Below are 14,390 nucleotides of genomic sequence, written 5' to 3'. Positions count from 1 at the left end.
TGAATATCATATGAACAAATATATTATATATTATATACAGTAAATGTATACTTGACATAATGAAATAGCGCATGAAACCCGGTCGTTTAATCATAATATAAAATATTATAAAATCGACAAAGGTGCATATTATACCTATACTTAAAAGTCAAAAATAAAATTGCTTGTCTATAGAATGAGTTTGAAGTAGTTTTTTTTTTTATTTAGCCTGTACAATATGGAAACTTTGCAGATATTATCGGATTTAGTTTTGTATACTATATAATATTGCGTTATACATAACGACTTTAGACTTTAGTATGTATTATAATATTGTACTCGTTATATATCCGTACATATAGGTAGCCATCTACTTATTATAGGTACGGTATAAAGGTATAATATATTATAGCCATATCCACATCTCGTTATCATACGATGCTTTTCGGGCGGGACATCTGACAATGAGAGTAATATACCCATAAATCTAGTTGAGTGTGACGATCGTCGCTCATCTAGTAGTTTTTGACATTACGCGTTCCCAGTGCTTCATCACCCATAGTGTGTCTATAGGTACTTTTAAGTGAATATCATATGAACAAATATATAAAAATATAAATATAAAATATAAAATATAAGTATACAAGATTTACATAGGTGCATAGTATTATACCTATAGGTCAAAAATAAAATTGCTTGTCTATAGAATTATGAGTTCGAAATAGTTTTTTTCTTGTTTTATTTAGACTGTACAATATGCAGGAAACTTTGCAGATATTATCGGATTTGGTTTTGTATACTATGATATTCCGTTATACATAACGACTTTAGACTTCATAATATGTATTATTGTACTCGTCATATTCGTATATATAGCTACACTATAATCCACGGCAGGCTAGCCCACATTGTCGCACAATTGCTTTTGCGAATTAGACGTTGTTATTGTAGTAGTACCTTATTGTATAATATTATATAAAACATGAATAGATATCATATCGGTGACAATGACTTATTTACAGCGTTTGACGTCGACGAGCAGTATTATATTACATTATTATTATTATTATAATTACGTGGGAGTAAGCGTGGTACACCGTCGTGTATATAATATATATATATATATATGTACAAAGTATATAATGTACATTGTACATACGAAATCGCGACAAAGTCATAATATAATGCCACCTATATGTATTCCATGTACCTACTACCGTTACGTAATATTGTTGTTATTATTATCGTATTATATTATTATATAATATTGTGTATTGCGGAGTTGTCGTACTGCACGAGAGCGTGTCTTTCTCAATGGAGTCGCGAAATCGATTTTTCGTTTCATTATGCTAAACGCGCTAATCGCATAAATGCACCTAACTAATATATTATAATATTATACTCATAATAACAGTTACGTGTACAACCTCAACCGAGTAGCACGTTTATCGTATCCCACGCCTCGTATATGTACCTACCTTCCAATACCATACAACTGTAATACTACATATAATAACGTGATCTGTTAATATGAACACCAGAATGGCTATTATTATTTCGTCTATACTCCATGTTTCACCTATACTTTATTTATTACATTTTCATACTCGAAATAAGGATCGATCCGCCCACTGACTCTAAATTTTTTAAGGAAAAACTTACCAACTCGTCAAAGAAAAAAACGAAAATGGTAAACACAATGATGTTAGAATCTCCAACACCACTGATTCAGTGACTCCACCGACATTGTAGATAACGAGATTAATGACTTACCTGCGTCCGTACAAATTCAGATAACGCTTAAAATTTACGATGCAAAACAACCGCAGCTATATGATATAAACAAGTAAAATAAACACATAGACACAAAACGTTCCAAATACAAACTCCCTATCAAAACAAAATATCCATATATTAATTAAATACAATATTTTTTGTCAAAAGCGGATAAACCGTATCTTTGCAAAACTTAACATCGAATATCCGAGCTCAAGTCAACCCTTATACGATAATGTGAAACAAAATTTGTTCATTAGGTACAAGAACGAAAAAAAGATAATAACATTCATCAATCACTTACACGTAATGCTACATCATCATTAATCACGAATTCATCTACGGTAGCACAAATACTCGGTGAATGCTTTGAAGAAAATTCTAACAACAATTATTATATTCCAGATTTCTTGAAAAATAATAAATATTCTTAAATACCTTTGACCTGTCTAATCTACTCTGAAGAGATTCACAAAATATACTACCCTATCATCTCGCTCTCGAATACATAATTTTTTAACCTATCGGAAAAAAATTTTCATCTACGTCTAACATGGTTCCTATAGAGGCTAGAGAAAACTCATTACTTTTATCTCAAACAATGGAGGTTTCGCAAAAATACAGATGGGTACTTATAAGTTATAAGAGCTTATAAAATAAATACACAGACGTATAAAATAATTTTTCCACGAATAAATTTCTCGAGTCAATCTTTCGATGGTCTTGATGTATTAATAGCATACGACTATCCTTATAAGAACGTTTGTCGTAGATAAACTGACTCCCACAGGGTTAAATAATTCCAGTTCCTTTATTTATTATTGCCATAAACATTACACAGCAAATTATTTTAAATTTAATTTAAAAAAGATATTAATTTATTGTTACAAATGTATAAATAATATGGAATATTCAGTACATTCGTTAATAATTAAAGTTATGAACGCCTTTAAGCTATTGGTTTTAATGGAGTTATAGAGAGTATTATCTTAACATAAAATAGAGTAGGTATATAGTTATAACAAGTGTGAAATTTAAAAGACAAAATATATATCGTTATATTATATTATAGTAAGTATAGTAACATATTAGCATAATAATTAAGAACATCGCTTCGCCTGTTTAATCTACTTTGTACACTGATGACTTCAACCTTAGTAGCATAGCAGCCAAAGCATAATATAACAGTCCAAACTCAATTACAGCGTGCCATTAATAACCTTACAAAATCGTTCAAACATCTGGTTGGCATTCTTTCCTGAAAAATCTCAATGTATAATTTTCACCTGGTAACGCATACCTTTTTTTTCGTGTTGGAACCATTGCATGGGAACTGAACTGATAACCCATACCTGATAAACATTATAATCGGCGATCACTAGCTAAGTAATAGTAACTTTCGCGATAGCAATATTCTAGGTATTACCACTATTACGTCTGACAAAAAATGCTCACCACTGTCACCAAAATACGTATCAATATGATCACTCATAGAAAATTCAATATCTCCACGTCTCAATATTATGAAAATTCTCCCACACGGTGCCTGCACTTGGGGCACTACATTTCATATTCGTACGCAAGTCTATAAGCCATCGAAAAACCATAGAGGTAACTTGAAACTTTCCTAGGATATCATCAGCCGGTTCGAAGTAAAATAATCACCCTGTACAGCGGGACATATTAAATAGGTGTCTGGTACATCGCAATTAGGTAAATCGTATAACATATAAATTAGAATAATACATATATACATCCATGCACACGTCACACATTCACGTGCGTGTGTATAATATTAATTTTAATATTATCGACCTCTCGCGGGTGTCACGTGAAACGGGAAACGCCCGCTCGCTCAGAGGATTCGAAAATGCGGAGAATAGATAATGTAATGTCGTAATAATAATATAGTGGCGCGCCGCCATTTGGTCTGGCCGGGCATGATTGTTATCGGCTGGTAGAAATAAAATGTTTGGGAGAAATCAGCTCGTTTCGGCAGGACCGACGACGACCGTGATGCGGTTTTTGCGAAACGGAAATCAATACGCTGTCGTTACACACGCGATACATAATATAATGGTCACTCATTATTTCAAAAGCCATTCCCGCCCCAAAATATGTTGGTCCGGTTTCCGTTCATCTCGGAAATTATGACGATAAAAAATAATAATATAGTACAAATATAAGTGTATGAATATGTTCGGAAGACATGTACCCCGAATGTTATATTTCAATATCTAGCTTCGAATTGGCCTGAAATGTCTAAGATATGGGTTCCAGGATTGTTTCCCGGTCGAAATTATTATTCAAATATTTAAAAATTCGTTAAAGTTTTAAATTTTTGTAACCAAGCGTGAAAACAATATTAGTGTTAAGTGTCCTCAATATAAATAGAGTACCTAAGAAATATTTATTCACAAGTATACGTATATAATATATAATATATAATATATATACATACATACATATAGGTCATAATTTATCAATATAGGTAACCTTATAATATCTATATGAAATTCAGTTATAATATTTTGTAAATGTATTGAAACTTCTGAGATTAAAAAAAAATCAGTTTATACTAAAAATATTTTAAATGGCATAGGAATTGTAATTGAATAGTTATTATACATTTTTTTTAATAGATAATATAATATTATGAACTAAAAGTAATAGTCATTGAAGGTAATTTCAAATAACCAATCATCGACTCTCCATAATTTAGTTAAATTATCACTTCAAACTATACGCGCTTAGTGTAAGGAGTCGAAGATGAAACTTATTGAAACTAAACATTATTATTAACCAACTATATTTGGTGCACTAACTTTTCCTAAAAAAAATCATAGAAATTATATACCTGTAAGTCAATAATAATCATCATGTAATTTTCGTTTGTATATAGTAATCTGTGATGTATAATGTATTATACAAGTGTTCAGTATAATAAATATAATTTAGGGTCTGCATTAGAGTGTCGTTTAACCCTCAGCCTTGTACTTAAAGTCTATGATGTTAAGTTAGGTAAAGGTAAGGTATAAATGTATAATAATATGTAGTCGGAATATTTGAATAAATATATGAAATATATCATGGTTTTAAAACATATATAATACTCGAGATTAAAACTAATAAGTCGTAAACCAGTTACATTGTGTACGTATCTGTGTTGGAAACTAGTATGTTTTATTCGGCTATAAAGAATGAAAATAAATATATTATTTCAGGAGAAAAAATGAATTTATTTACGAAATGCGTTCAGTCGAAACTACGTTATTGTTTCCCTCGATGGGTCGTTGAAAATAATCATGCGAAACATTATAGACGTTGTAAAGGTTGTCAAGATTATTAAGTTATTCGGTATACACTTGCAGTACTGTTATCATTTTGAGACCATTAACCAACATTAATTTGATTTAGATATGTTTTTAGTTATAAATCATAACATGTAGTTGATAGTACTATACACATAAACCAAACTTACCAGCGCTGCAGTACCAGTAGACAGTATAGTACCATATTTATTATTCAGTATTCTCTTACAAATATTATATCTAAGGGATTAAAATGTATATTTTACTAGTTCATTCCGGGTCAGTGTAATTTATGCTATACTTTATTTATAATAAAGATCATTTACAATATTAATATAATATCTAAACGACAAATTTCAACTTGTTTTATGTCTGGAATTGTACATTTATTATTTGCATTTTTATACGCCTTGTAGATAATTTATTCTCAAGCTTTATTAGTTATGAATACATGGATAAACGTAAAAGATCTACTTATAGCAAAATCGATACTATATATACGATATATTTTAAATATTTATATCGTTATACATAATTGATATATTATTATTAATTATTATAATTGGGTAGCTACTGTAAATACCAACAAAAATTATGAGAACTGTTGTATAACTATATTTTGAGGAACGCTATTTTTAGATTCGTAGAGCGTAAGGTTCTATTGATTTTACAATGATGTATGTTTTTTGTGTGCTAAAGACACTTTTTCTAGTAAAAAAAATGCTCTGATTATTAACTTCGATGGAGGTTTCTTGTGAAAAATTGGATTTAGTTGGTACTTTTAAAAGGTGAAAATGGAAAGTTCTCAGTACTTCTTAAAATAATCGAGAGAAACTAAAAAAAAATACGAACATTTGTTAAAATTTTGAAATTATTATTAAAATATTCAAATGGTAACCATGGTTACCAAAAAGACGGTCTTTGCTTGGAATTGTTTTTAATCGTATATAAATGATTTATTTTTAAATCCAAATTTAATACGTCATCCATTTGAGTGCAATGGACCGAGCAGAGCCACAAGAAAAATATTTCTGGTTGGATATGGTTGGACCGGGTGGGTCAAAAATAAAACGTATATTGTAAATTTTACAATTACATTTTAACAAAAATTATATAAGACATTTGACGTCTAATTGTACAAGCAAAGTAAAATAGCGAAACTATAATATGTTTTCCCAGGAAACGATTGTCGAGAATTCTAAACGGTACTAATATTATAGGTATACAATATACATACATTGTTATTGACTTGTCCATCATAGTTTATAATAATTTTAAAATGGTTTATCGTCAATTTTTGTCGATGTTGCCCTTAAAATTAACGAACGAACCTTATCGGGTTGGACTTAAAAAACGGCCCGTGTTGATTTCTAATTCCTACTACAACTATTATACAGCAGAATTTACTACATACTCGGAAAGAATTTTAATTTAATTGTTTTGAGTAGTTAAGTGAAAATCCGTTTTAGATTTAAATGTAGAAGTATTAATATCAATTTGAATAAATTATCCAGTCCATAATAATTTGTTCATGTTTTACTGACCTATGCGTTGGTATTGTGAACTCAAATATTCGTACAACTCAATATCATTATCTGTATCAAAATATAATTGATGAATATGAATTAGGCGATGATGTGTTAAAGTCACAAATAATGTGTTTGCGGTTTTATATGAAATACCTATAGAACGATATAATATACATTACATAGAAATCAACACCATCTATTATAGGGGTCTAGGTGAGGAGAGGGACACTTTTCCACCAAAAATGAAGTATAGTGTTCTTCCAATGCTCATTTTTCTCAAAAATATTTAAAAATTTCTATTTTTTGCTACACATTTTTTTTATGTAAAATATAGATTAAGTGTTTGATTCGTATAAATTCATACTTACATCAGTATATTATATAACAATCTCACATTAATATTATATATTTAAAAAATGCTACTACTTAACTATTTGTATACCTACTATATTGTTAGATTCTGAGCGGAGCGAGGAATGAAATGGTTTTACAATGATGTTTATTTCTTTTTCTTTTTTATTCTGTAAACAGTTTTTCTCCCTCTAAACTGGCTCAAAAGTATCAAGTGTAGCATCTTTTCTGAAAGGTAATGTTCTTGAGCTGGTATTTTAAAGAGGTCATTTTTCGATTTTCGAAACGCTACTCGAAATAAAAGCGGTTAAAAGAGAAAAACGTACGATTTCACTATTTTATAATATTAAATAATTACGGACGACGTTTTCTACCAGCAATATTGCTTCAAATGAAAAATGACAAGAGATATTTTTTGTTGTTTTTTGGAATTCGTTCTTTACGAGTTAAAGTTGTTCGGAAAATGCTAGCCATTTTTGAGCTATTTATAGACATTTTAATTTTGGGAATTTTTTGTTGTAATTCGGTGTAAAACATTCGTTAAAACTTGAAATTTGGGTTGTTTACTTATATTAGCCTCAACTAGACATGGTAACATTTTCAAAACATTTGAGCGACTTATGAGCTTTTTCTTTTATTTTAAATTTTTTTTCATATTTATGATATTTCCTAATTATAAATTATAATTATAATTATATAAATTATCTATTTATATAAATCGTTCTTAAGCTGTTCTAAACATAGGCGTGCGCAGACTTTTTTCGCAGGGGATGCCAATATTTTTAAAAGTACCTAACCCAATACAAAAAAAATCACTCCCCAATAACTCTGTATATTATAAATAAAAAGGTGATAGTCAAAGAGCATGATTTATAATGTATCGAATCCAAAAATCAGAATCATCACAAATATATATACAAAACATAGTTTTTAATTATTATTTTTAATTATATATTTAACAATATTTATAAAGAAATTAAATAGTATTAGAGTTCTAATCTTCTCTCAAAAGGATGCAGATTCTTAAACTCGTCAATTACATCTTCGGGATTTATCTGCGATGCTAATTCTTGTTCAATGAAAATCATCATCATATCATCTAATCTCTCCTGCTTCATACGGCTTCTTAATTTCGTTTTTACCAAACTGAGTTTAGAAAAAGCTCTTTCGCATGAGCAGCTGGTAACTGGAATTGTTACAAAAAGTTTCAATGCCTTATGAATGTTTAAAAAGTTTTGACTTGTTGATAAGTTTTCCAACCATTGATAAATTGTTTTAGTTGATGTGCCTGGTATAAAATCTGGCATGGAACGTAGAAGACTTTGCTCGCCTTCTAATTCATCATTATTGAGTGAAAATGTTTGAGATAGCAAATCAATATCAAACTGTTCAGCTTTCAGTTGTATTAAGCGGCCTATTGAACTAATAATATTTAAAGTTTCCTGGTTGAAACGATTTTCAAGACCGTTGCACATATCATCTAACACAGTAAAGAATACACAGTATTTCATTTCACTTTTTTTATCTATGTGTGTATGCTGTGTTTTGTTATTTTCTATTTTTGTAGAAACCTTTCTATTTTTGACACATGGTATATCAATTTCAAATTCACTACAAACTTTAAGAACATTATCATAAAGTGTAGAATATTTATCATCGTTGTTTCTTAACTCACCTAAAGATTTTTTTAAAGCATTAACAATAGATACTGCTCCCAATAAATCCAAGTTGGGAGCTTGTAACTGAGCACTGACAATTTGAATTTGAATTAAAATAGGTTTCAACATATAAAGTGCAAAAATAAAATTGAAACTCTTCATTTGATAAAGAATACCATTAGCTTTTGCTCTTACCTCTGAATATTTAGTGTTATTGGCAATTTCTTGAAGACACTGAATAACAGATGAATAGTTATTTTCAACAGCTGTGACAGCCTCAGCACGACATGCCCATCTGGTTGTTGAAAGCGTCTTAAGAGTTTTCAATTTAGAATTTGTTTCTTGAACAATTTTTTCAAAAACAGCGTGCCTCGTTGGACTTCCTTCAATGAAACTGTATATAAGTTGAACACAGCCAAAAAAATCAAATATAATCCGGTTCTTATTCCCTAAGCTATCAACCAAGGTTAAATTTAAGCAATGGCCATAACAGTGAACATACAATGCGCATGGATTAATTTCCTTGACTTTGGCCTGTACACTGTTAAATTTTCCAGACATAGCTGAGGCTCCATCAAAACATACAGCTATGACTGATTTCCAATTAATATTAAACTGAGCAATTTTGTTTGATAAACTATTAAATATAGTATTGGCATCTACTGCAGTCAAACGTTGGATGCCAATAAACTGTTCAACAGGTTTACATGCTTCGTCATCAAAGTAGCGTATAACCACAGACATCTGTTCGTGATGTCCCACATCGCTAGTCTCATCAGCCATTATCGTAACAAGACGGTTACTTACTTTTTTTTCAATACAACGTTTCATTACATTATTAATAGAAGCCAATAAATCATTTTGTATATGATTGCTTATATACTTGGCATTTTGTGGCCCTTTTTGTAAATGTGTTTGTAATGTTGAATCATATTTTTTCAATATGTCCACAATATCTAAAAATAAACCTTTACACACATGGGAATCATTTTCAAAGTGTCCACGAAATGGTTTGCCACTTTTAGCTAAACACAATGTTATGTCTATCAATCTATGCAGGATGCTTCGATTGTATAACCTCTGTTTTTCTCTTTCACTTATGGCCAGCTCTCTAGATTCATCCAAGGTGACGTCAATTGGTTTTGAACTCAAAAAATTGTGATACGCTGTCATGGTGAAATTATGGGTTTTTGAATTTTGGTGTTTTTTAAATTTTGTAGTAGCAGAACTCCAATTTTGAAAACCTTTTTTTGTAAAAGCTAAATCTATCTGCCCAACATTTAACCCAGAAGCTGTGTTAAACATTCGGCACACAAAACAAAATGCTCTATCAAGTTTCAAACTATATTCTAGCCAGCTAAAATCATCATACCAGGCGCTTTGGAAACTTCGAGCTCTATTACCGAATTGTGTCCTGGGATACATTTTTAATTTTGGCTGGAATGGCCCTTTATGTATTCTCTGTTTTCGCTCTAATCGATAAGTTGGTGCTGTATTATCTGTATTCGCTGGATCTTCAGGGTCACAATCATAATGGTCACATACTGAGTCTAATAATTATTTAAAGATACAGAATACTGTATTATTATATTAAAATAGAAAAAGATGAAAAGTAAAATACTTGTTAATTTATATGTACCTAATATAATACAATCATGCAACATCCTTGTCAAATATACTATGCTAAATAAAAGACAGCAACACAAATAGGTAGGTACTAGGTACTTATAAAAATGTTTACTTTATTTCATTTTGATAAATATGTACATGTTACTATGTTAGGTAATGATATTGAAATTTGAAATGCATCATGATAAATGCAAAAAAAGTTTAACATTATTAAAACTTTTAAACTTTGTTAAAAGTTCAAATAAAACTTACCTACTATAAGCAAAAATATGTCAGGTTAAAGTCATATTAAAACTCAAGCGTAAAAATTACTCACCTACAAAAAAAAATGTATGTCTTGCAATTTCACTGATTAAATAATAGATACCTTATAAACTATAATTTATTTATTATATTAACTCTTACAGAGCAACACAAAAAAAATAAACAACACAATTTTTTTAAGTTATATACAAAATATTTAATTACAACATTTAACATCAATGTTATTAAATAAATACATATTAGACAATAGACAGGTACTAAGTTACTACTAACTAATATGTTAATATACAGCCATACAGGCCACAGGGTATTTCACAATATAAGACATTTATGAAACAAAATCATTAGGAATTAGGATATACATATTACATAATATATTATAAGTTATAAATTAAATATTTAACTAGAGACAATGCATCTATAAATACAGTCTAGAACTGAACATAAACATTAGGTAATACATTATTAAAATAATTGTAAATAAATACCTAACAGCTCATGTACAGTAATTTTTTCGGATTCTACAACTGTTTGACTACACTGTTCTAATGTTACTGGATCATCTAGATCATTGTCACCTAAATTAATAAAATGAATATTATTAATTCATAAGTTAAATAAAACAGCTTACATAATATGTATAGACTGTGGATATGTGGATTATATTATATTAAAGTACTAATATAATTAATATAAACTTACCGGAATTTCGTTTTGATGTGTTTGGCATAAAAAACTCATGCAAAGTTTTCAATTTTTTACTTTTAGCTGCCATGATTATTGTGTGTTAGAATAATGACAGAATAACGTTTTTTTTATAAAATTCTGTGGTGTAATGTCATGATGAGAATGTTGATAATGTTAATAGTGACAATGAGAATATGAGATATGATTAAATATATGCCCATGATAAAAGAACATTATTTTATCATGTATATGCCTATATCGCGGACCGTGGTAACCGTGGTCGTTTGTGAACACGATTTAAGATAATGTAAAAATAATAATTCACATAATCAAGCTATTATGCCAACATCATGGTTATGGTATCTACTATCAGCTATTATCTATAGAAAATATGAGCATCATTCGCAATCTAATTGATATTAGATATCATTTAAACTCTAAACATTTTTGTAAGTAAAAATAAAAATATTTTGGTCAAAAACCAAAATGTTTTAAATTTTGATCAAAATATTTACAACCATAAACTATGATAAAGATGACCTCCGCAGGGGATGCCATGGCATACCCGGCATCCCCCGTGCGCACGCCTATGGTTCTAAAAACGCTTTGTATATCACCATAGAAACGAATAAAATTAAATAAAAAAGATTCCCTCGTCCGCTCAGAATCGTTTTTTATCGAATGCAATCATTGCATTCAAATCGAATACAGTAAAATTACACTATCCTATCCGAGGCCCAAAGGGACGATGGACAAACATCCACCACCGAAATGCGCTGACCTACTTTTTTTAAATTTAAATTTACTATAGTTCTTAATTAAACTTAATTCTAGACACATACATATTTAAATATTTTACTATAATATTATATTTAAATTACAATGATTTTTAATTTTAATTTATTTCATACTTAATGTTTGTAGGTACATACAATATTAATATTCCTGATCAGAATATGAAAACGATAGTTATATTTAAATTAATAAGAGGATGAAAAGTTCTTACTTCGATATCATGGAGGAAAATGTTTCACTTACAGTATAGAGGAACATAGCAGGTACCTATCTCATTTTTGGGAGAAAATCGCCAAGGCCTAGGCGAGAACCCGCGAAATAATTTCTACGAAATATGAATATCTATAGAAAGACTTGCCAGCAGGTTAGCGCCATATAAACCATGCTGTTATTCTAACGACATTACGATCGTAATAGTGCGAATATAACGACGCGGTGTAAGTGTATAACGATATAACAATAATAATAATAATAATAATAATAATAATAATAATATATTCGGACAGGGCGAAACGGCCTATTATAAAAATATGTTTAGTGTGCAGTGTTCGAGAGAAACGGTCGCACTATTATATATAGATTCGTGCAGCAGTTAAATAATAGCGAAATTGCCCGGGCAGATTTTTCTTGACGGGACGACCCGTCGATGATATAAATAAAATATCAAAAACCACGCACGTGGTACTAAAAACCAGTCAAGTGAATATAATATCGCACGTACGCATTTAACGTATACAGGAACCCTTTTCATAGTGTCACGCTCGTCGTTCGCTCGCGTACATTGGATAGAATTTTTTTTTTTTGTATTTTTTACACGCATATTATACGACACGAGTGTACATATTTTATGTATACATTTTTTTTTTTTGTAATTAAAACGAGAAATGTCCGTGTGTCCGTGTGTGTCCTTGTGTATACGTAGGATAATATGCGTTTGAAATGTAATTTGTATCTAACCTTTTGTTCGAATTATGTCAGCGGCGCTTCGACCTGCGGTCACCCCCCGCGCACAAATCGAATCTGCCTCCGCCAATAATAATAATAACAATAATAGTAATAATAATAATAATAATAATAACAACCATAGGGAGCTGTTTTCGATTTACTGCGCTGGTCATACATTTTTGAAATTGTCTGGCTATGCTGTGCTCGCACATAGATTTTTTACATTTAACAGTATAATAGGTAGGTATAATAATGCGCGCCACAATGAATAATTTTTCATCGGGGATTGTCAATTATTTTCACTGCCACGCATGGGTTGGGCTGGCACGATAGTATTATAATAATATAAAACCCGGTATCCTTGTGTGCGCGTGTCAAATGACATTATTGTTTAACAGCTGCAGCTCTATTGTATTATAATATAGAGTATATCGGCGCAAACGAGATTAGCATAAGCCATACATATATATTATATTCTATCGCAATTTATTTATTTTGAACGAGAACACTGCAATTTCTTAATTAGTTTAAATGGTCGGAGTGTAATTAATTTTACGCGTTCAATCGTTATTTACACCCGTATGACATATACAGGCACCTACCCTATATATCATACACTTGTATGTGCCGATATGTATTTAATATCATATTATTATGATGCATTATAAAGGTGTTGCAATCAACATTATGTCGACGGCGACAACGGATGAAACAATTTATACGAGCCAAACTTGGAATCGTTATCATATAGTGTCTACAAAATGTATTGTTGCATCGGAATGGTTCGACATAACTAATTTATAATCCATTTTACCGCATTAGTTTTAATACAAATCGTTTGTTAATTTTAAATATAATCATCATTTTTCAACGTATATACGATGCATTGGAATCCAGTACAAAAAAGACTGCCAAAATATTATTGTTCGATAAAACTTTTTATAATAATTTCACTCATGGCGTTTATTATTGTTATTACTATTTAATAATAATTCGAGTGTTCTAAGACGCTTCGCTACCACAGCCGACTCAGCTGTGTGTGTGTAGTAAAAGTTTTTTTTTTATAATATTTTATTACTGTCAGCGTTGTACGCTTTTTTCCAAGTCATCGGCCGCGGTAACGGTTTGAAACCTCACAATTTCAGTAATTATATTATTTTAATCCCTCGGAGGCACAAACAATGAAACAACATTGGAAAGTTTTTTAAAAGTTAAATTTTGCGTCGTCTTACACAGTGTAATAACAATGTGCCACTGCAGCGCAAGAAAAACTTTGATTTTCAATCAAAATATAATTGCCTGTATACAATATAAAACGATATTTGCATAGGAATATAATACATGTTGTGGCAGTGTTGCGTATATCATAATGTTGCCTCTGAATATTTTCTTAAAAATTATACGCATAAAATATAATATATTGTTTTTGACGATACCGTAGAATTCGTTTTATTATAATATATACA

At 30.1% G+C, this 14,390-nt stretch overlaps 2 protein-coding genes and 1 long non-coding RNA gene across 4 annotated transcripts in view; all 3 read right to left on the bottom strand.

The window, feature by feature from the left end:
- LOC132951627 (two pore potassium channel protein sup-9-like) overlaps positions 1-14,390 on the bottom strand; it is a 76,106-nt gene that overhangs the window by 13,033 nt on the left and 48,683 nt on the right. The gene's annotated exons all lie outside the window — the stretch shown is intronic.
- LOC132951626 (zinc finger MYM-type protein 1-like) lies at positions 7,933-10,474 on the bottom strand. Its single transcript, XM_061023442.1, has one exon. It carries the CDS (start codon positions 10,027-10,029, stop codon positions 7,933-7,935), a length of 2,097 nt encoding a protein of 698 aa, XP_060879425.1. The 5' UTR covers positions 10,030-10,474.
- LOC132951628 (uncharacterized) lies at positions 10,598-11,346 on the bottom strand. The gene is made up of 2 exons (XR_009665371.1): positions 11,200-11,346; positions 10,598-11,075 (listed from the first exon to the last, which is right to left on the bottom strand). It is a non-coding gene; the product is annotated as an uncharacterized LOC132951628 (long non-coding RNA).

The sequence above is a fragment of the Metopolophium dirhodum genome, chromosome 9, assembly GCF_019925205.1.
Source record: "Metopolophium dirhodum isolate CAU chromosome 9, ASM1992520v1, whole genome shotgun sequence".
Lineage (NCBI taxonomy): Eukaryota > Metazoa > Arthropoda > Insecta > Hemiptera > Aphididae > Metopolophium > Metopolophium dirhodum.
The sequence above is the reverse complement of the archived record's forward strand: the minus strand, read 5'-3'. Positions and strand labels throughout refer to the sequence as shown.

What these genes read in the sequence shown, in the direction of transcription:
- LOC132951626 (XM_061023442.1), bottom strand. Translation starts at nt 10,029, where the DNA reads ATGTATCCCAGGACACAATTCGGTAATAGAGCTCGAAGTTTCCAAAGC.